General features: G+C 44.7%; 1 protein-coding gene across 1 annotated transcript; it reads left to right on the forward strand.

Moving 5' to 3' along the window:
* The first annotated feature begins 1,850 nt into the window (after nt 1-1,850).
* On the forward strand, nt 1,851-21,596 carry map3k21 (mitogen-activated protein kinase kinase kinase 21). Its single transcript, XM_017431710.3, has 10 exons — nt 1,851-3,572; nt 14,504-14,684; nt 14,805-14,953; nt 15,751-15,926; nt 16,919-17,159; nt 17,283-17,405; nt 18,567-18,717; nt 19,140-19,234; nt 19,473-20,288; nt 20,365-21,596. Exons 1-10 carry the CDS (start codon nt 2,780-2,782, stop codon nt 20,718-20,720), a joined length of 3,081 nt encoding a protein of 1,026 aa, XP_017287199.1. The 5' UTR covers nt 1,851-2,779; the 3' UTR covers nt 20,721-21,596.
* The last annotated feature ends 233 nt before the right edge of the window (nt 21,597-21,829 follow it).

Raw genomic sequence — 21,829 nt, forward strand, 5'->3', positions numbered from 1 at the left:
GGGGGGGGGGGGTGAACAGAGTGGTGGGGGATGGTATTCCTCTCAAAGCGGCATTAGAAGGTGTTAAAGGTGAAATGAAAAGTGTTTTGAAGCTATCATAAAACAAAAGAAAGTCATAAAAGGTGCTTGTTTTCAGGGTCTCGCATTTTTTAAAAATTGCTTGAATTGAAAATAATAATTAAAGATTCAAAGAATTACTTGGGTCTCTTCTGCGATTTCAGTGTTCACTAAGAAGTTGTGACATATTCTGTGTCAAACACAGGAACGCCAACAAGGCAGTAAATAGCAAATACGGATAGTGTGGGGTGGGTGGGGGGTATGGTTCAGTTTGTTGCAATTAATTGTGTAAACAAACCCACAACAACAGCTGTGTCACAAGAAAGTTTGATGGATGTGGTTAGTTTAGCTCCTGGTGAAAGTTACAACCCAAAGTCTGGCAACTGACTGTGGAGTTAACGTTCAGAAGAGGACTGCCTGAAATACAAACCTTCAATAGAAGAACCACCATCACCCACTGACAGACCAGCATCTGCCATCTGACCAGCACGTGCAGCCTCTAACGGTCTGGATGGGAAACTCCTTGAAGAATGTGTGGTATTGTTGTAAAGCTTCAGGGTTCCCCTTGTGAAATGTGGGACTCGTGTTCCCAACAGCATCACATTAAAAAACCAAACGTGTTTTCAAACCGGTACTCTTGTTAACAAAACTTGCTTCTTCTTCTGCTTACATTTTCAATGATCAACACTGACAGTAACCTCCTCAGTGTCCTACAGCGGTCTGCCACAGCTGGCTCCGCCTCCTTCTACGTTACCAACCAAGGAGGTAACTCCGCCCACACAATCACCCCACTTTGGGATTTTGACACACAAAAAAATCTATAAACAAGTCGTTAACATTTTAAATCAGAGAAATGAACCAGTGAGTGTTTTATGATGATATTTAACTAAAAAGAAAATTATGAAAATACATTATTTTTATATTTTATTTCATTTCACCTTTAAGGTCACAAAGCTGGTAAGCAAAATGTCTTCAGCTATAGAACAGAAGAGTAATTGCTTTGGAGAATCTACCCCTACATTGGTGTTGGATCGTATTGATACCAGCCTGATGCGATCAATACTTGTGTTTATTTCTCTCCAATTCTGCGCAATTCGGTGCTGGAGTGGACGGGAAGATTAAATGCAAACTCGGGATGAAACAAGCATGGCGAATAATAAATTAGTCAGCTCCAATTGCAGAACTGAAACACACGTTAACATGTGTAGCATGTCTATGAACACAACGTGCTGCGAGCGACATCTTCTGCACATTTGGCCTACTTCAGGGCTGAAGACTGTTCACACCGGAGTCTAAAGGTGGTTGCATTTAAATTGTAACGTGAACAACCACACAAAAAATTTGGATCTCAGCAACAACAAAAATTTGGAATTGAGCATCAAGATTTGCAGTGTGAACATAATGTGAGTGTCTGTTCTTCTTTTGTCTAGCGTTTAATAAACTGTTTGTTTGTATTTGGGCAGTTAAAGTTGCGAAGGACAATAATATTCTAAAGCTTTTGCTTGTTGCAATGTTTATTCAGATTTTATATCTGTTTTTCTTGTCTTTTATCTGATGTAATGCACTTTGTAACTTTGATTTTTAAAGGCGCTAGATTTTTTTTTCCTCTCTTGGCACTTGCAGGTCTCCATACTTTTCCCATAATTTCCCTGAAAGCGCGCTCTCTTCACGCATTCCTACACTGGCTCCTCCTTCGCCCTTCCCCCTCCCCCCACCAACTGCTGCTCGGGTCACGTGACGCGCAGTCCACCAATCACAGAGCAGTACTGCCAGCTCGGAGCTGCAGCGGCGTCCCAATGTCCAGCCAGTTGCTGCGACCGACTCCGCTTGGCGTTAGCAGCGTTGTAGGAGGGGACTTGTTTTGATGAAACTTCATTTATTTGTTTTACGTTTTTCATAAACGCATTGATGCGTTACAGTTTGTCTTAGTCGTCCGCTTTCTCGCCCCTCAACTGTTGGCTGTTCTTCTTATTTTCTCTTTTTTTAGGAGGAGAGATAAACTTTGGAATAAGCGATCTTTAAGGAAGAGCGGCTCCCCCAGTAAACGGGCTGACCTATGCTAAGCTAACCCGCTAGCCAGAAGTCTGGAATGCTGTCGAAACTTTTGTTTAAAGTCCACGAACGACCAGGCGGGTCTTTGCGTTTCGCAATTCGGTTCCTACATGCTCCGTTCCGGCGAGTTCGGCAGGGAAACCAGCCCCACGGAGGCTCTGCGCGTTTTATCGGAGCGGGACGGGGCAGGTGCACCTCTCGGACACCTGCGGAAACTTTCTAACTTCGCCCCATCGGCAGAAAAGCGCAAACTCGAGCCGGCTCCCTGTAGCTCCTAGGCAGGTGGGAGGAAAAGTTGCTTTGTTTCGTGTGAAATAAATAAACCGCCTCTCGGAGGAGGATAGTTTGAAACTTTCTGTCCCTGCTTATGCATCAGCCTGTGAAGCGAAGCCGTGTCGTGGCTAGCCTCGCTAGCTGCTCGTTGACCCTCGCGCTCGTACCGGAGTGAGGACGTGGACGCAGACTCGTAGGCACCCTGTCTCTCCCGGGACTTTGGACACAGTTCAAGGCTAGCTTCGCAGGGAGCACCCCTCTCTTTTCAGCGGACAGTGGCTCAAATGTGACGGCGGCACAACGATGATGAAGATTTCACAAAGCTACGTTCCGTTTTAAAGTTTAACTTTTGTCCTATAAGCCGTGCACCCTATGGTGCCGCCACGGCCACCGAGAAATGGATGTCTCGCAGGCCGCTTCCCCAAACGGTGAAGGGCGGCCGGGCGGGGGAGAGACCGGGGAACATGCCTGGACGGAGCACCCGGCGGTCCGGGGCTGCGCTCACTCCGCCCCGCTGTGCCCCACTCGCTCCCTGTGGACGGCCGCTTACGACTACGAGGCGAGCGGCGAGGACGAGCTCAGCCTCAGGCGAGGGGACGTCGTCGAGGTTCTGTCCAAGGACGCCGCAATCTCCGGGGACGAGGGATGGTGGACGGGCAAGCTCAACCACCGGGTCGGGATTTTCCCCTCCAATTATGTCACCTACCAGCCCGCCATCTACCGCCTGCCCGCCGCCAGCGGGTCGGTCGGGGTGCCGGAGCGCGTCCCCGCCTCGCCCACGCAGATCCCCTTCGGCGAACTGGTTCTGGAGGAGATCATAGGCGTGGGTGGCTTCGGCAAGGTGTACCGCGGGACGTGGAAGGACCAGGAAGTCGCGGTGAAAGCGGCCCGGCAGGACCCGGACGAGGACATTACGGCCACCGCCGCCGGCGTGAAGCAGGAGGCGAAGCTGTTCTCCATGCTGCAGCATCCCAACATCATCAAGCTGGAGGGGGTGTGCCTGGAGGAGCCCAACCTGTGCCTGGTCATGGAGTACGCCCGAGGCGGGACCCTGAACCGGGCCCTGACCGGGAGGCGCATCCCTCCACACATCCTGGTCAACTGGGCCGTGCAGATCGCGCGCGGGATGCACTATCTGCACGAGGAGGCCGTGGTGCCCATAATCCACCGGGACCTGAAGTCTAGCAACAGTAAGCAAAGTTCTGCAGCATGCCTTAAAGTTGAAGTTTCCCAGTTATTTATAACTAATCCATGTCTTTAACCTCACAGGTAAGTTTGGCAACTCCACACTGATTAATTATTAATGATTTAAGTGATGAAACATGGGCTTGGGAAAGGTTTTTGAAGGAATGCCTCAGGGTAATATTAGGATAACCCCATTGTTATTACAGCATTAAACAAAGCCTGCAGAAATCCCATAATTCATATGTGTTTCACCACATTGCCAGCATGTTGCTGGGTGGGGGATGGCACCGAGAGGATGTGAAATAAGGTGAAGAGTTTGCCCAGCTGGGCCACTTTCCCTGCACTTTAACCCCCCCTCTCCACACACACATACACACACATCAGGCTTTAAAACACACACACCTTCCCAGCCCCCCTCTCTCCACCAAAAGCTTGAATCCTGTTCAAATAAAGTCAGTGATTTACTGAACACATAACCAGACACGCTGTGTCCACACTGCCGGGCCATGTGCTCAAACAGACACAGCCAATAGGTTACGCAGACGATTTATAACGTTCGGCGAAGTCAAATGTTACAGAGAAAGGAATGTCCTTTTTTAATGTACGCGGGCAATTATGTCTGTGAAACCTAAACGCGTTTGATAGTTTGACACACCGGGCTCACACACGGAGCAGCGGGCCCGATGAGTCAGTTCTGGTAATCGACAACAGGCCACCAAACTTTGGTTTCCCAGGTCTGAATAATGAATGGAAATGACTCGGTGAGATAAAGAGTCACACACACACTGACACACACACACACACACTGACACAGGCTCCTCACTCCCAACTCAGGTGTGTTTATGTGTGTAATATGAGGCCAAACACCATTTCTCTCCTTTGTGATCAGAGGACTCCTACCAGCCGGGGGCCATGTGGAGAGCAGCTCTGGCGCGCTGATGTCGTATTTAGCTCCAGCTGTGAAAGTTGATGTGTGAATGTCGGGGCAAAACTTGTGAAATGTACATATACCAGACGATTTGACAGGAATTAGAGTTGCATTGAACTGACCTGGGCACCAAAAAGTTGTTTTAGTCAGACCTGTATTTGTTTTTAAAGGTACTCATTGCAAACAATATGTCAAACAGTGCAGTTTGAGAGTTTACTCCTGTAGTTTTTTCAGATGCAATGCTGAAATTCGGGTCTGCACTCAATGTAAACAAAACACCTTTATCTGCATACTTTACACAACAAATCAGAGCATTAATACATCCCAGTACATCAGAATTTCAAGACTTCTCGATCCCAAACGAGACTTCCATGGATGTCGCCATTGTTGAGCTGTTTTCAGTCACTTTGGCTGTACGTATGTGGTAATTGGCAGCCGTTGACAAATTTAGTTTACACTTTTAATTCCCTCAAAATAAATGCGTATGAAATCTTGTCAACAAATCTTAAATTCATAAAGCATTTTGAATATACTCAAAGTTGCTACTGGTACATTTAAAATGCAGGCATAAAACTGATTTCCAGTAGTCTTAATTGTCTCTTGGGACAGTTTTGCCTTTTAATCCCTTTGATGAAATGTAATAACGGGATGTTGAAGAGTCCGGTGCTAAAAGTTGTCGTGTTTAAGATGAAAATTTTGGGCTTAAGCGTGGGACAGATGGAGCGAAAGGATTTAACTCCTGCTTAGACTGTTGAAGCTAATCGGATGTTAGGTTAACATACACAAACAGACTCCCCCGAACGAGCCCGGTGCTGCTAACACCGGTCATTGTGTTTGTCTTGCCACCTTTCTGTGACCCGGAGAAAGCAAAGCAGTGGACTTTAAAATGAGTGATGTTTTTTTTTTTTTAAATAATGTGCACTGAAGTGAAAGAAGCTGTATGTGTTCGCTTATAGAACCAGGACAGTGAGCTCACAAAAGGCCGTTTTCTTACACAGAAACATGGAAATGGCACCCTGCGGTGTGTCGAGTTGTTTTCCCAGTTTCGGGAAAAACAGAGTGGTGCCGCTTAGAGAAGTTGTTGCATCTGCCGCTGTGGGTCTGTTGTCCGTTTGTTTTGGCTTTCATGTGCAATAGTCTTAACGAAACAGCATAAAAAGAGAGCGAATTATCTCCACGGGGGGTTAAAGGAATAGATACCCTATAAGAAGCGTCTGTTAATTAACAATCTGTTATTTTTTATAATCTCTAGTCATGTGGCTGTATCTGTCTTTTTTGTTTCTTTCATTGCAAACCAAGAGATAGACAGGTCCTCCCGCACAGATGTAGGACGGAGCTTCTCCAGCTACTTTCCCTGTCATTTATCAACTCGCAGTGTACACATGCTCCTCACAGACGAGCATACAGCTATTTGATCAATGATTAGCCTGTAAAGTAATATGTTGGAAGTCAGCGAGATTTGTCCAATCTCTTTTGTGTTTTTCAACCTAATCTGTAAAATCCCAGCCTGCAGGGAGGAATGTTGCTAATGAGGGATAAAAGCTTAACATACGTTTACACAATGGACTGGTCAAGCAGCGGTTGCTAGGCTACTGTGGCCAGAAGAATGGCTAGGACTCGGAGGGTCTCAAAGCCCTCGTTTTGTTTTGTTCTGTTCATATTTAATCTCCCAGAGAGGAGCAGTACTCTTTTATGGTGGCAAACCGAGGGGGTTTTCTTCTTACTTTGTTATTATTCTCCTGTTCCCCCCACCCTCTGTTCCATTTTCCCCAACTTACTGATTGATATTTTGCGCCACAAGTTTAGTTTTGAACTTTTAAAGAGATCAACACTAGCTAAAGAACATCCAACGCGATTGTTTGGCTTCACGTAGCCTGATGTGGAACATGTATTTATCATAACCTGGCTATTACTGCTGTTCTGCTTAAACTCTATTGCAGTTGTATTTGAAATTTCTTTAGCGTAGCACTGCGTTAGCCAGATCTGAGTTTGTAAATACGTTTTTAATAAATTTGTATGTTCCTTTAATACGATAAAATGGCTTCTAACTATTTTAAAAACTCACAAATGGTAAGGTTGTGTCAGTCTGCTGCAATGCACACACTACAAGTCTGAATATATTTTCGAACTTATGCTTTTTCAGGGCTTGTTCTTTTAATTTGCATTATTTGTTGCATCCCTTTTTCGCACTCCGTATTGTTGGTGCAAATAGATTTCTGTAAGTTAGGACTGACAAACCAGCAAAGAAGGCAAAACACAATCAACCCCTGAAACTTGTCCCCGAGCCAGGAAAAGTAACCTACATCAACTCTGGAGTTTTGCATGTGGTTGAAGCGTTAGTATGCGAGGAATGCGTGCTTGAATGCCACCGAAACTGATGGAGTTCCGTTTGGAGCGTGTGCAGCTGCATTCTGCCATCAATCTGGAGCTATTATTAGGCTCCATCACGCTGTCCTCATGCTCTTTTTTTTTTGTCTGAACACACCCATCTTTCTCTAGAACTCTGAAGATGTTCCAAGCATTGAGGCGCAGAAACCAATCCTCAACATCTCATTTATAAGAAGCATTAGTGGAATGTACCGCTTGGATTCAAGCTTTAAGGTTTACAGTCTTAATTACTGCGCCACCGAAAGTCACATTTGTCTGACCTGGTAGTTAAAGCAATCAGAGCAAAGTGTAAACTCGTGGCACACACACATTTCCATTCACAATGTTGACTTTTTTCATATTAACCAGCTGACAAAAATGGCTCATCGGCTGATTAGTAGAAAATAATTAGATTCTGGGCGGCAACAAATTAAAATAAATGGCTCTGAGCATAAATTAATTGCTGGAACATAAGTGGATCAGACATGTCTGTTTCTTTTGTAATAAAAATACATTTTTAAAATGACAGAAGTGTTTCCCTGCACATGTAATTGGATAGAAAATTGAGTAGACTGATTTTTTTGTTGTTGTTGTTCCAACGGACTTCTTATATATTTGATTTCTAATTCTATCATAATGAACTTTTCAACAGGCGAGAAAGTCTATAAGATTCCCCATAAACAGGCTGCTTTTTCCATTATATCACTTTTAAGTTGCCCTGTTCTCTTTCTGTCCTGAGCAGAGTCGAAGCGAAACTGTTTGCAGAGCTTGGATAGGTGTTTCAAGGCAAATTTCTCCGGCTTTCCACAATTACCCCCGGTGACACAGACAGTTACTGCCTGTCTTTTCTCTGACAAGAGAAAGGGCAGAGGGGACAGAGGAGGAGTTGAGATGCTTTCACTGTGTTTTTTTATGACCTCTCCCTGACTGCACCTATTGTTGCGGGGCCGGGTGAAAAAGGAAAAGGGCCCACAGCTGAGAAGCGCAACCTATCCTCTGCATTCCTGTCTGTGGCTTTCTAGCACAAAAGAAGGATGCTTTAATAGCATACGGCACTCTGTGCTCACCTTAAACATTTTATATATGTAGGTTAGCCAAGCCTTTATAGACTTAAACCTGGAGAGGAAGAGGACAGAAGATGAGAAAGGGGCCCATAGAGATGGGACCATGATAGATGGATTTAGCCGACTATTAGCCCTGATCCTTTTCCCATCAGCCAGAATGCCTGGGGGGCACTCTCATTTCCAGCAGCAGAGACAGACCTGCCACTGAATGTGTGTTCAGCCTTGTTTCTGTTTACTACAGGAAGCTCAACGTCAGCTTCTCTAAGACAGGACAATTATGAAAAGGCTGTATATAGTCTGTGGTTAGGAAGCTCCTTTTTTTGTAGTAACCATGAAAAGCTAAATTAAATATTTTCTTTGGAGCGTCAGTAGATTAAAAAGTTGAACAAGTTGGTTTGGATCTGGTGAACCACTGTTCCCCACAACTGTATAGCTCAAAACAGATAAAAGGTGTATTTAAACAAAAGCTTTTTATAGGCTCAACATGGTTTATGGGGACATTTCAGAGGGACTGTATCTTAATGAGGTTGTACTTGAATCACAAACAGAAACCTTGACATGACATAACCACCTGGTGGTTGGTAGACATGTCAAAAATCACATTTTATTTTGAAGTGCATATAGGCTCATTGGCCTTCACTGGCAATAATGGGAGTAAGTTTTAATTTTACATTTCAGAGGCAGTGTTAAAGGCCATTCTTTTACCAAATTTCACAACTTTTCCCAGTTGTCGTTGGTCCTGGTGTTTTGAGCATTTACCTGACACACTTAGTCTTTTGGATCATTTAGAGCATGTTTTTATTTAATAAATAGAAACAATATATTCATGTTTTCCCAAAAAGTTTTTTTTTTGCCTTCTTACCTTGTTGGAGGGGGACAATGGGAAGAAGCGTGGGACCTGCTTTGAAGACAGCAGCTCTGCTTCTGATCTTCCCACTGTTCCTTCATGATGTATCGGTCTGCTTCAAGACCCGCCGTTGGAAAGGGGATTTAAATGGAAGTCGGACCCAGGGCGGGGTCTGCCTCGGGGACATTTCCAGCTCCAGTTGCGCTTAGCTGTTGTCTCGTTCAACACATTTACTTCTCCGAAGACGGAGAAAATGCGGACTAAGAAAAAGCATCAGAAATGCAGAGCAGTACACACTTGGAGTTATGTCCCGTTTGGGGTTAAAAGAGCATGGACATCTGTGATGTTTATAATTGTCCTTTGGAATAACAGCTTATATGTACACCTTATGTTTATGAATAAAATAAGGGAGCCCCCTTTCATAAACCTGATTGTTCCTTTGTATGTGTACTAGCCCATTCAGGGATGACAGTTTCTGTCCTTCTGTTCCAACCTGTGGATAAATACTGCAGATATTGATTATTCCAGGAATCTCCTGACTGGCTGATATAGTCAAGAATAAGCTTGTAGAAATACTACAAGTGTGTTAGCATGACTCCATTTCCCTGCGTTAAAAATCTACAGGTCTTTGTTTGGAGGCCGAGACGCACTGAAGACTGAAGCCATCATGTGATTTCATGTATTAGCTCAGCTGTAAAAGCTTTGCTTTAGGCAGAGTGTTTGTCTTTCGCCTTCAGGGGGAGGTTTGAGTCGGGGCATGACTTTTAACACGAGCAAGCCAGACCGTCTCATTCCTGTTCTTTTTTTTTTTTTTTTCTGCATAGTTTTTAAGTTGCCACCACATGATGCCCTGAAAAAAAAAAGCACCTTTTATGCAGGAATGGGTACAGCGATTCCACATCTTGTACAGGTTATAGATGTCTCTCAATGTTTAATTGTGTTAAAAGACAAACTTTCAAATGTTCACCGTAGAAATGTTAGAAGGCAGGTAGCATGTTTTAGAGCAGGGGTGGGCAATCCTGCATGTTTTACTTGTTTCTCTGCTCCAACACACCTGATTTGAATCAACGGGTGATTAACAGGCTTCTGCAGAACAAGAAGAGCTAATTTAACCACTGAATCAGGTGTCTTGGAGCAGGGAAACAAGTGAAACGTACAGGATAGTGGCCCTCGAGGACCAGGATTACACACCCCTGTTTTAGAGGCAAGCCAAGGGTCAAAAGAATCAGAAATAAGGATGAATCCTCATTTAGACTCTAACTTTAATATTTACCTGAATTTCCAGTGTGAAAACAGGTACTTCTCTGAAAGGAGAAGTAGGAGTTTACCAACTGTGTCGCTAACTGTTAAGCTCAAAGATTTGCATAACCCATCCTCCTCTGTGCCAATTCTTCTGAACTAATCTGCTGAGACGCGAGTAAAGAACAGTACAGACCGTCAGAAAACCGTGACCAAGCGGACATCTCACAGTCCGCCACTTATTTCCCTTTTAAGAGACACTTCTGGTCGATTTTAAATGACCCCAACTATGTGCAAAGCATGGCAAATCTATTGTTTGCTTGCACTCTTTGTATCTGAGGAATCGTCAAGCAGTTGTGCTTTCTTTTTCTTTTTTTTTAGCTACTAAAGTATTTTTAAAAACTGGAATTGTTTTTAAAAGCCTTACTGCACTAATAGTGTGTAGTTTGAATCTGTGTGCTGGAAATAATGTGTACCAAATATACACTCTTTGTCGGCAGACACTTATTTTAACCGTTTTGGAATTATATCTGGGATTTAAAAAAAAAAGTCTTGCTTATGTTGTGTATTGTGTTATTTTGTTTGACTGGACAAACAAAATGGCTGGCAGGCGTTTAAAGTTGCGTTTTTATAGCATAACGTCAGCGTGGAGTCATGTAGACACGGAGGTGGGTCTTTTATCAGAGATTTCTAGAGGGCTGACATTGTAGTAACGTGGCGCTACAAAGAAAGTATTTGGCGCGATATTCTATAGGTCAATCAGCGCAGACAGGTTTATCCCCAGACCGCTTGTCCTCAAGGTTGGGTAACTAACCCGTCAGAAGTCATTATGGGCCCATGGAGCCTGCTGGGAGGAATCCATGGAATCACTGAGAGAAGACTTTACAACAGGAAGTTGGACATATCATCGGTCTGGTGAAACCTGTTTGTAATGGAATTCCTTTTGTTGCGGGGTAGAGGATCCCCTCTTTGCCTGAGGATAGTAATTGCACCAGTGGCCTTCCCACAGGAGTCTTACCCCTCCTAAAATAATGCTTAAAAACTATTTCAGGCTTACAGAAACAATAGTTGGTGTGAACAGAAATTTTAACCATCACCCCTTCAGAGTATGTTTTAGATACCAGACTAGTTTATCGACGTGTTTACTCTTTAAACTGAATAGCTAGTAAGTTACGTTTTATGCCACAGAGGAGCTGTTCGCGGTTAATATGACAAACCCGAGTGAGAAAATGTAGATTAAGGAGGCTGAGTTTCAGGGCCGACGGATGTGTTTGTGTTTCACCTCGCTGTTTTGTTCGTAAGGCATGAAAGGCAGAATAACAGGTTGATCTTTATTCATTTCTAAGCTAGCAGTGGAGGCAGTCCTACCGCCGGCGTGGGTTTGAGGGATACCGGGAATGGGGAAATCCCCTGTCTTTGTTTATTGCTATTTGAAAATATACACCTGATAGGCTGCCACATCGCCTTTCAACCAGCCAGCAGGACCATTATAAGCGTAAAAAGCAGCGAGATAAGGATGTTGTGCTACTGCAGTGGCAACATACAGGACCAAGTGGCATCTTTGTGACTTGTGGTGGCAAATTCCAGTCCAGCTGGAGTTTTGTTTTCTTTTACAAACTGAGCAGTGGGGACCTAATAGTTTATAGTTTTGAAGCTTCAAATCCTGCTCGTTCTTCCTCTGTTATACACAAATAATCCTGCTGTGGTCTTTGTTTTAAACTCGGTCTTGCAGTCGCATCGCATTTCTGACACTTTTAGCTGTAAATAGTTGGTTTTTTTGTTTAAAAGAAAGGTCGCGCAAAACCATGACTGTGTGCGGGGGACGAGGTGGGACTTGAAGCCCCACATCGTCTGTGTGTAGACATGGCAGCTTCCGTTAAAATGGCTTCAAGTCCCCGACAGGAGACTGTGGAGCCGGCTGCTCTGTGGATGTGCTGCACAGCGCGGAGGGTGGCTCCAATCCTTAAACTTTAGCCAGTGCTTGACCTGAACAGAAGTGATGATGATGAGGGATGAGTTTGTCTTTCTTTCGTGGAGGAAGTGATTGTTAGCTGGAGGGAGGGGTCGCCAGTTCAGGGACCACCTGTCAGGCTGGTAATGGATGAGGAGGGCACATCTGAACGAGAAGGCTACCGTTTAGGTCAGCTGCTGATCTTCACTGTTGCTTTATCTGTAAAAAGCACACAAAGCCACCGATGCTGTGACGAAATTATATCAGCTCTCACTCACGGGGAGACTCAACATTTCTGCCAAATACCTGCGCGTACTTTTGGTTTTTGTACAAACTGAACTGTATTCTATAAAAAAACCCGACTCACTGCAGACATTAATACAGTGATACTGTTGTGCTCTTAGATTTGTTGGGTTTCTTGCACAGATTTGATTAAGCTGTTATGATTCTAAAAGTCCCTGCACATGCTTTAATTTATATTTTTAAATATTCAGGCGTTGATAGAGAAGTTTATATTATTGTTCCAGGAGAGTGCAGTCGTATCTGATTTCCTAACCCTGGAAATGTTTCTTCCTCCAAAGAGAGTCTGAGGATCACTGCCCTCATCATTTTTTCACAGTGTTTATATTAGTTATTCGCCATTTCCAAGTATGTTTTCCTTTTTTAAAGTTTTCAAATATGCTCATAGATTTAGTAATATTAATTATTTTTATGCCATTTCAGGGTATTTTTAAAGCAGGCTGTGTTTGTCTCATTTTCTGCATTCAGCTCAAGATCACAAAGCCTATTTCTGAGCGTTTTTTCAGGGCAGCGGCTGTCCTACTTTGCTGCCCACTCATACATCTGTCAGCAGATCTGGTTCAAGTTGAAACACTCGCTGCACGATGGGTAACAATGTCCGGTCCAAGCTCACTGCCCTCGCTGAACCTTTCCCATGGTTCTGAAAGGAGATTGCAAGTGCTCCGTTGGTGCATATTTGTGAATGACTCCGAAATGAGACGTGGAGGAGTGAGGCTCGAGGCTAGTGAGTTAGGAAACCCCACAGAGGGCAGCGACTTCAACACAAACCACAATCATCTCCAGGTCCTTCTTAAAAATGGTTAACCCGCCTTTGTAGATGGCAGACATTTTTAACTTTTCATTTATTGTGGCACAGGCACTCAGGAACGAAGTGTTTGCGTCAGGCGTCTTTAATTTTCTTCGAATCCTAAAACAAAAGCACCTCGAGGAGCATTTCGACTCCCATCTTAGCCACTCTGCCGCCTTTTGCTCCGTAGACCTGCCTGTAAGCGATAGGTCTGTGTGCAGAAGATGAAATGGAACAGTTGGTAATGTGAGCAAATCCTGGCAGAGGCAGAAACAAGGGTCGAAAACACACACTGAGTGTATTTTTTAAAAAAAAGGATCAAAGAATCTCTTTGGCCGATGCTCACTTAATGGAAAAGACAACACATTGTTTTTAGAGACATTTAACATGTCGGTGTGTTTTAGGACACCAAAAAGGGTTATTTCTGGTGAAAAGAGCACTGATTCTCAGTGATCACCTGCCTGTCGATTGCATAGCCTCAAAAAGATTTAATGCCCTAAAATATTCTTCCCTTTTGTGGTTTAGGGAAGAATTGAAGCTTTTGTACAAACTTCTTTCTCAACTTATTCAACTGTGAAGGCACGAGCTCATGCAGATATATATTTACAGCACAGTTAAGTTTAGTTAATCTATTAGGTTTAGCTCTATTACATGAAAGTAAAAAGGTTAGCGCTGGCCAAGGAATAAGTTATTTAATTTTCATTTGATAACTATAAAATGGTTAAAAATAAGAGCAGCGTTTTGCAGAATGCAAGTCGTTTTTTTTTTAATACACGAGAGTAACCGGATATGAAGCTGTTGTTGAGTTATTGTTTATCTGTTTTATTGTGTTTTGTCCTCAAACAGCAGAAGTTCAAAATCCGATTTAAACCGCCTCGAAAACGCAAACTAATTATGTTCCTGTTTTCAGAATATTGCATTAACTTTTGTGCATCTTTGTTAAATTATGCTGGTATCTCACACAGGCTGTTCTCATTTAGTGACATTTAGGACAATTTAAAAAAAAAAAAGTGTTTCTTTTTCGGCACTTGATTGGTGCTGATTGACTTTATGAGAGGACGTCAGTGGGCCGTAGCTTCACTTTGTGTTCCCAGCAGATTCAGGGGGTTCCTTCTTTCTTTAATGTGTTGAAGACTTTTAGGACCGGAGGACAGGTGCTTTGTGTTGCTGTCAGCCTTCTGTTACTGCAGTAATAAACGACCTGCATACTACTGTTGGCTTTCATGAATATCAGCTATCACTGCTCACCTGCACACTTGTGCTTTTTTCTGTCTCCTGCTCTTTGAATCTCCCTTTCTTGCTCTCTCTCTCTTTTTTTTCCCCTCTGGCTCCTCTCATGTGTAACATTCATCCTAATCCTGTCCTTTTTTCCTGAGTATCTTAATCTTCACGTTGTCCTCAACCCCACTTTAATGTAGCTCTTTTCTTTGTGCGTGTGTGGTTTTTTTTTTAGTTTTATTACTTGAAATAATAGAGAACGACGACATTGGGAGAAAGACCTTGAAGATCACGGATTTCGGCCTGGCCAGGGAGTGGCACAAAACCACAAAAATGTCCGCTGCAGGCACCTATTCTTGGATGGCCCCTGAGGTCATCAAGTGCTCTCTTTTCTCCAAAGGCAGCGACGTCTGGAGGTATGATAAATGCCACTGTATCAGCAGAATCCAATGTTTGTTTTTTGTTTGTTTTTAAATCTGCTGGACATTTCTCGCCAGTGCTTTGTGGGTTTTAATTGTGTGCGTGCCATCCATCAGTTATGGCGTCCTGCTGTGGGAGCTGTTAACCGGAGAGGTGCCGTACCGAGGGATTGACGGTCTGGCTGTTGCTTACGGTGTGGCAGTCAATAAGTTGACTCTGCCCATCCCCTCCACCTGCCCCGAACCCTTCGCCAAGCTCATGGAAGGTAACTGCAACCAAATCCCAGCAAAAAGCTAAATTAACTGGTTCAACTCTTTTTTTTTTTTTTTTTTGCTTTAAGTGTGTTATGTTTAACTTAAAAGAGAGGAAAACAGATTACAACGTGCATACACTCAAGATCATATCAGCAGCCCACACACAACTAGATGGTCACTGAATTTATAAAGTAAGTCAAAGTTATTTAAAGGTAAAATTTAAGCTAGGACGGAAGCACAATAAACAACAAGACAACGTATAAAGAGTGTGTTTGTAGTAGTCACATTGATTGGGCAGTTTGATCCATTAGAAGAGACATAAAATTATCATTCAGCAGAACATAAAAAGGAGAAAATTGTAATTAATGTTTGCACTTTATACATCTTGTCATATAGGAATGATTTATAAATAATAGCCTAAAAAATGTCAAATAAAGTGACCGCCGCCTTTTAATTCCTGTTGTTTTTTGGTCTGATTTCTATAATTATTCATTGAGTCTGAGTCATCAGAAGTTATTTTATTGGATAAAAAGTTTATTTATTTAAAAATCCTAACTATTTATGAAACACAAAGTATACATTGTTGGTGTTTTTTGTTTGGTTGTGCTGACTGCATTGGACCTAAAAGTAATTGAACTTTAAATAATTGTTACTTCTTGCATTACTTTAGTATTGGATGCAGACTTTCAGCCACAAAGTTTGAGGTTTCTGATTGTGCCCCTTTATGGTCTTTGAAGTCATCCTTAATTGATGGAAAGTTCATTGTTTTGTTTTTTTTTAATGTGTGATTCTGTGCGTTGAACTGTAGAATGCTGGGACCAGGACCCTCACGTGCGGCCCTCCTTCTCCTGCATCCTGGAGCAGCTGTCGGCCATCGAGGAGGCCGTGATGGCCACCATGCCTCAGGACTCCTTCCACAGCATGCAGGACGACTGGCGGGTGGAGATCCAGGAGATGTTCGATGAGCTCAGGACCAAAGAGAAGGTACGGCAGACATGCAGAGGGAGAGATGGAAGTGTCAGACGTGTTTTCATGCCCTTTGCCTCACACAGTGTGGAAATCACCTATGTGTATGTAACCATGATGCATCACTGCAGTTTTTTAGGGACTAAAAGGCTTAATTGGTAACTTTCAGTTAAGCTCATTGCATGTTTAACAAAACGAGTCATTAATGCCGAAGGTGCTTCCCCTCTTGTTAAAACCTTAATCTGCTTCCAGTGTAAGTCGCTGCTGTTATCTTAAAGTTGAGGTTAATTAGTGTTTAAAGAAACACCAGGATCAGCACAGATTCAGCCAACGAATGGTAAACTGAATCACCCAAGCAGTGTGTTTTAATTTGTGCTTTTTCTTACCCTGTTAATCTAGGACGTATGAATTTTTCTCATTCTGCTCAGTCATCTTTTTAGTGAATGTGTAATGTACAGCTCCTCAGACTCAAACTCTCAGCTGTTGCTTTGTCTGATTGTCTTTGAGCATCGGCTGACCTTTTCCCGCTTCCGATTTCACGGGATTACTCGTTGAATTTAACAGATTTCCTGCAAACGTCTCAAAAATAATCTGCATGTAGGTGGGTGGCTAACGGGGTTTGACTGTAAAGCTGCTTTAATGAAGTCATCCAGCAAGGATTATTATTATTGCTCAGCTCAGAGCAATTAAAGAGAAACCAAAAGGAATAAAGAAAAGGAGTAATCCATGGGAAAAGACAGGGCTGTGCAACCTTGGAACACAACAGACAGTAATCTCCTGTTGCAAACTTGGAGTTATCTAATCCTCCCTCTTCTTATCTTCGAGAAGTTAGTTTTCAAGGACTTTCTGTGTCTGCGGCTCGTTTCTCTTGTTCCCCAAGAGAATAACGTTACAATCATTATACAAGAACAAATGTAAACAAGACACTCTTTCTTATCCTCAATGCTCAGTTTATCCAAGCCATAATTTCTGAATCAGACAGGATAGACCTCATGGTTTTGTTTTTGCAGGAGCTGCGTTCCAGGGAAGAGGAGCTGACACGGGCCGCCCTCCAGCAGAAGTCTCAGGAGGAGCTGCTGAAGCGCCGGGAGCAGCAGCTGGCGGAGCGGGAGATCAACGTGTTGGAGAGAGAGCTCAACATCCTCATTTTCCAGCTCAACAAAGACAAGCCCAACGTGAAGAAGAGGAAAGGCAAATTCAAACGCTCCCGCCTTAAGCTGAAGGACGGAAACCGCATCAGCCTGCCGTCGGGTGAGCAGACGGGAGCGGGGTTTTTATTTGTTCGCTCCAAGCTGCACGGTCCTGATTGCGATTTTGAGTTCTACTCGTTGTGAGGAAGCTAACAAACTTATCTGTTCGTGTCACGTCCTGCAGACTTTCAGCACAAGATCACCGTGCAGGCGTCTCCTTCCATGGACAAGAGGCGCAGCCTTCACAGCACCAGCTCCTCTCCTCCCAGCAGTCCCACCCTCATCCCCCGGCTGCGAGCCATTCAGCGTAAGTTCAGCTTCTCTTCAGCCTACTCCCTCTTCCTCCTCCTTCAAGGTTTTTTTTGTTTTTGCCAAGTCTGAATGTTTCCGTTTTTTTTCCAGGGAACATTCTTTGCCTCTGTGAGGTCAGACGGGGCTTATTTAAACGTGTAATGATTGAAGCGATCCCATCAGCTCTCTGGGAGTTTCATGGGAACGGAACATGGAGACAGTATCTTTCACAATGACAAGAGCCATGAGAACAAAAGCCCGAACTGCAAGCAGTCAGCCAGTTGTTTAAACAGTGACAAGACTTTAGTCACGCACCGACGCCCTTGTAATAACTGGAGCAAATTCCTCCTGTGCATTTCTGCTCGATGGAGATGTTCAGCGTGTGCGGATTCTTGCTGAGATTTCCAGTATGGCTGCTGACGGAGGTGGTTTAATAATGAGACGTTAAGATGTTCAGACACAAAGCAGCCAAAAACGTTGATGTATTTACTCTAAGAGACACTATAAATTCAGCTGGATGATTTGGTTGCACTTCTCACAATCAAATAAAGTTAGTTTTAAATGAAACAAAGCATTTGAAAAAAGATGCAAACTTGTATCCAGTAGCATACAAACAATGAGAGATCATATTTTTCACTTTTTTTTCCATCCAGAGGAAAGAACATGTGTATCTTACTACATGTTTGATTGTTTTTAGTTGTTTTGTACGTCCCATGTCTTTTCTGCTTTTCCAAAGTTAACTTTCTTCACCTTTAAGGTCCAGTATTAAAAACAATCACTCCTTGAAGGAATGCTTATGCTTATTAGGAATGCTTTTTGGACCTTCTTGCTGTGACATATCCGGTGGATTTTAGCCTCACGCATAACTTTTGTGGTTATTTGTAAATATAAAAAGATAATGGTAAAGTTTTATTGTATGAAAGCATCATACAGTCACTCTGAATCTTACTTAGCCCAGGTCTGTAATGAAGGTAACAAAGTTTATCCAGTGGGAAATATCCTTGAATCGATCTACTTTTATGTGACGATACGTTAAAGTTAAAAGAGAACATAAAAGAAGTCACTGTTAACAGTCAGCGATATGTCCACATCAGATTTTAAAGGCTCTGCTCTCCTCGCACACAGTCTGCAGCATGTTTGAGTCTGTAGTAACACTAGAACCCTGCGTTGTTCACAGTCACTCAAGACGAGAGCAACCGTACGTGGGGCCGCAGCTCCCTCTTCAGGCCGGAGGAGTTCGACGACGTGAAAAAGGGCATCAAGAAGAAAGGAAGAACGTGGGGCCCCAGTTCCGTGCAGAGCAAAGAAAGGCCTGCTGCGGCTGAGAGGTACCACCGACTCACAGACTTCATGTTGAGTCCCACCACCTGTGATTCCTGTTTGTCTCCTTTCCCCAGCAGTCAGTTTGTCTCTGAACCGATATCGTAACAACTGCTGATAATATCTTTGACACGACTAATATAGTGTTTCAGATGTGACTGCAGGAGCCTCGTGGCTTCACAACCGCTCAAAAAAACAAGTTTCGCTTTACGTCTTGAGCCCCATGCGGTCAACAGCAGCATCTATTCTGGTGGGGATATTAAAAAAAAAATACATACCAAAAATTTGTTTTAGCAAATTATGTCCACCCACACACACACACCTCTGCTCCGGTCCGAGAAGTGGCTCAGCTTTGATATTTGCCCGTTTTCATCCGTCTGCGTGGAAACACCCTGCTCCTTGGTTTCACGCGCCTGCGTTTTGTTTTCAGGGTGCGTCCTCTGTCCGACGGCAGCAACCCCTGGTCCACCAGCCTGCTGAAGTCCCAGAAGTCTGTCCCCCTCGCCGCCCTGTTTGTTGAACAAGGTGACCTGAAAGTTCATCGTTATGATATTCAGGTTAACGACACGACTCTGAGACGTGTCGAATGTGTTTTTGTCATGTAGGTTAGCATTCAGATTTTTGGTTTAGCTATAAGTCTGGAAAAGTGTGAAACTTTGAACTAGAGAATGTCGATGAACTCTGTTTTTTCCTGGATTTACTTGGATGTTTGACCTGAACGGTTCAGGCTTGTGTTATCTGTGTTTAATCTCTGTGTTTTCAGCGGGTAAAGATGACGGCTTCTCCCAGGAAAGTCCCGACAGCAGCTCCAAACCAAAGCAGCTGAAGTTCCCCAACCAGGTGTACATCGATCTACCTCTGTGGAGGGACGAGCAGCAGCCTCTGAGCTCTGGCGGAAACAACGGACTGGGAGATGCTGGGGTCCTCGCAGGAAGTCCGGGCGGCCCGCCAGAGACTCCAGATGACCCCTGCACCACCACATCCACCTCCTCCACCTCGACCACCCCACAGCTAACCCCCACCAATAGCTTGAAAAGAGCGTCAGCTCGCCGCAAGACGGACGCCGCGCTGTACGGCTGCGGCTCGTTGCTGGCTTCTGTTGTGCTCGGTTACGACATCAGGGAGGCGATTAAAAACGCGGCCCCAGGGGAGGAGTCCGAGCCCCCGAAAGAGGAGAAGAAGAAAAAGGAGGGGCTCTTTCAGCGCGCCACTCGGTTCCGTCGCAGCACCTCGCCGCCAAGCGGTCGCTCCCGCAAAGAAGAGACATCGTCGAACCACGCGGCCACCCAGCCCGTCAATCTCGTCTCCATGTCGGCCATCATGGAGTGCCACTCCACCAAGTGCCTCCTGCAGTCGGAGGGTGAGGTGTCGGAGTTGGATTCTGCGAAGGCCGAGCATGTGGTTAATAATCACCACACGGAGCCGTCCCGACCCGGCCGGGCAGCTTCTGTGGACAAGCAGAGTCACAAACCTGCAGCTGAAACCCAGAAACCCGGACAAACTCAGAGCCAGCTGCCAGAGCAAAGCAACCACAACACGGGAACCCGTCTGCGCAGAAAGAAGTACACCAACCACAGCGGTGAGTACCACAAAGCCTGACGAAGAGAGCTTATCGTGTTTTCAGCGTGTTGTCTGACTGGCGTCTTTGTCCACAGCCAACGGCCCGCCCACTGTGCCCCCTCCTGCCACGCAGAAGAAGCAGGAAAGACAGCGAGATGAAAAGCCGCCGAGCGGAGAAGCCGTCCCGCGGCCGCGGCCCGTGTCGTTCCGGGCCAAGCCTCAAACCTGGGCGCTGCTGCGGCGCCACAACAAGAGCTACTCCCTGGGCCACTACTCCGGGGAGAAGGCGGCTCAAAACCTGAACGTGGTGCTGTCCTCGGAGGGCGGCTGCTCCCTGCTCGACATGGACGCGGAGGGACAGAAACGAGACTGCACCGTGCCGCTCTGCCGCATCCAGAGCTCCCCGGGGCGGCCCTCCCTCTTCGAGCTGGAGAAGGACTTCCTCTCCTAACGGCCCGGAGCGGAGGAGTAGTCGGCTCTGGTTACAGATCGTCTCGTACAACCCGAGGAGGAGCCGGAAGGTGGAAACTCAGCCTGCCTACGTTTCTGAAAAAGTTCCATGTAGAAAACCCGGCTTTGTCTTAGTGTCAGAGCGGCAGGACGTCAGCGTGTCTGCGAACGGCCGTACACGCCGAGCGGGACATCCCAGAGCCGCACCAGCGGCTCTCTTTCTTCGATCCCGCTCGGCTGCCGCTTCCGTCAGAGCCTTCCTTTTCCTCGTTCTGTCAGAGCAGCTCAACGTTGACCGCCGCTGCAGCTCTCCCAACTCAACACCCTCACCTTTTTATTTATTTTTATCTGTAATTTAATATGAAGAGACTTGAGCTTACCTTAGCGGCCAGCAGGACGTACATTCCATATCAGTTTCAGAGCTGTGTGATCACGCTCTTAGATTATTGTTTTGACTTGAGAATCATGCATGCAGATAGTCTTAAAATGCTAAGAAAGAGAAAAAACATTGTAAATATTACTTTTTACCCACCATCAGCCTAATGCTGCAGTTTTGTATCGCATACATGTTTTATGATTGTTGTTTTTTGTGTCATCGATGCTGAAATACAGTTTGGGATCTTAGCGCAGATGCAGCTGTTTCCACTCAGAACGCCCTGAAGATGTTCGAGCCGCAAGTAGAAAACCACTGAAGGTCTTACACTCTTACACTGCAGACACTGAAACCTCCTAACCTAAAAGTTGGAATCGTGCGCCTCTGATATGTGTTCTGCAGCAGAGTAGGGATGTTTACACCAGAAAAAAAAAAAAGAAATTAAGAAAAAACAATCCCCTTGACTGAAGCCAACGCAGGCGTGTCTCCATCCGCACGGTCTCTGCTCGGCCAATCTTGTGCCTCCAATTCCTTTCTTTTTATTATTTTTAAGGTCAGTAATTCAAGTTTTGCATCTTTGCCCTTATTTCACTTCAGTATTTCCAAATAAACTGTTACATTTAACTGGTTCTGTTGAGCTCCATTCTCAACTTTGTTTCCGATTGGTTGAAATGAAGCAAACGTTTTCCCCGTCTGACCACAACTTGATCCCGGCGGTCTCGGGAAAAGGTCCGGAG

The sequence above is a fragment of the Kryptolebias marmoratus genome, linkage group LG22 (genome assembly GCF_001649575.2).
Source record: "Kryptolebias marmoratus isolate JLee-2015 linkage group LG22, ASM164957v2, whole genome shotgun sequence".
Taxonomy (NCBI): Eukaryota; Metazoa; Chordata; class Actinopteri; order Cyprinodontiformes; family Rivulidae; genus Kryptolebias; species Kryptolebias marmoratus.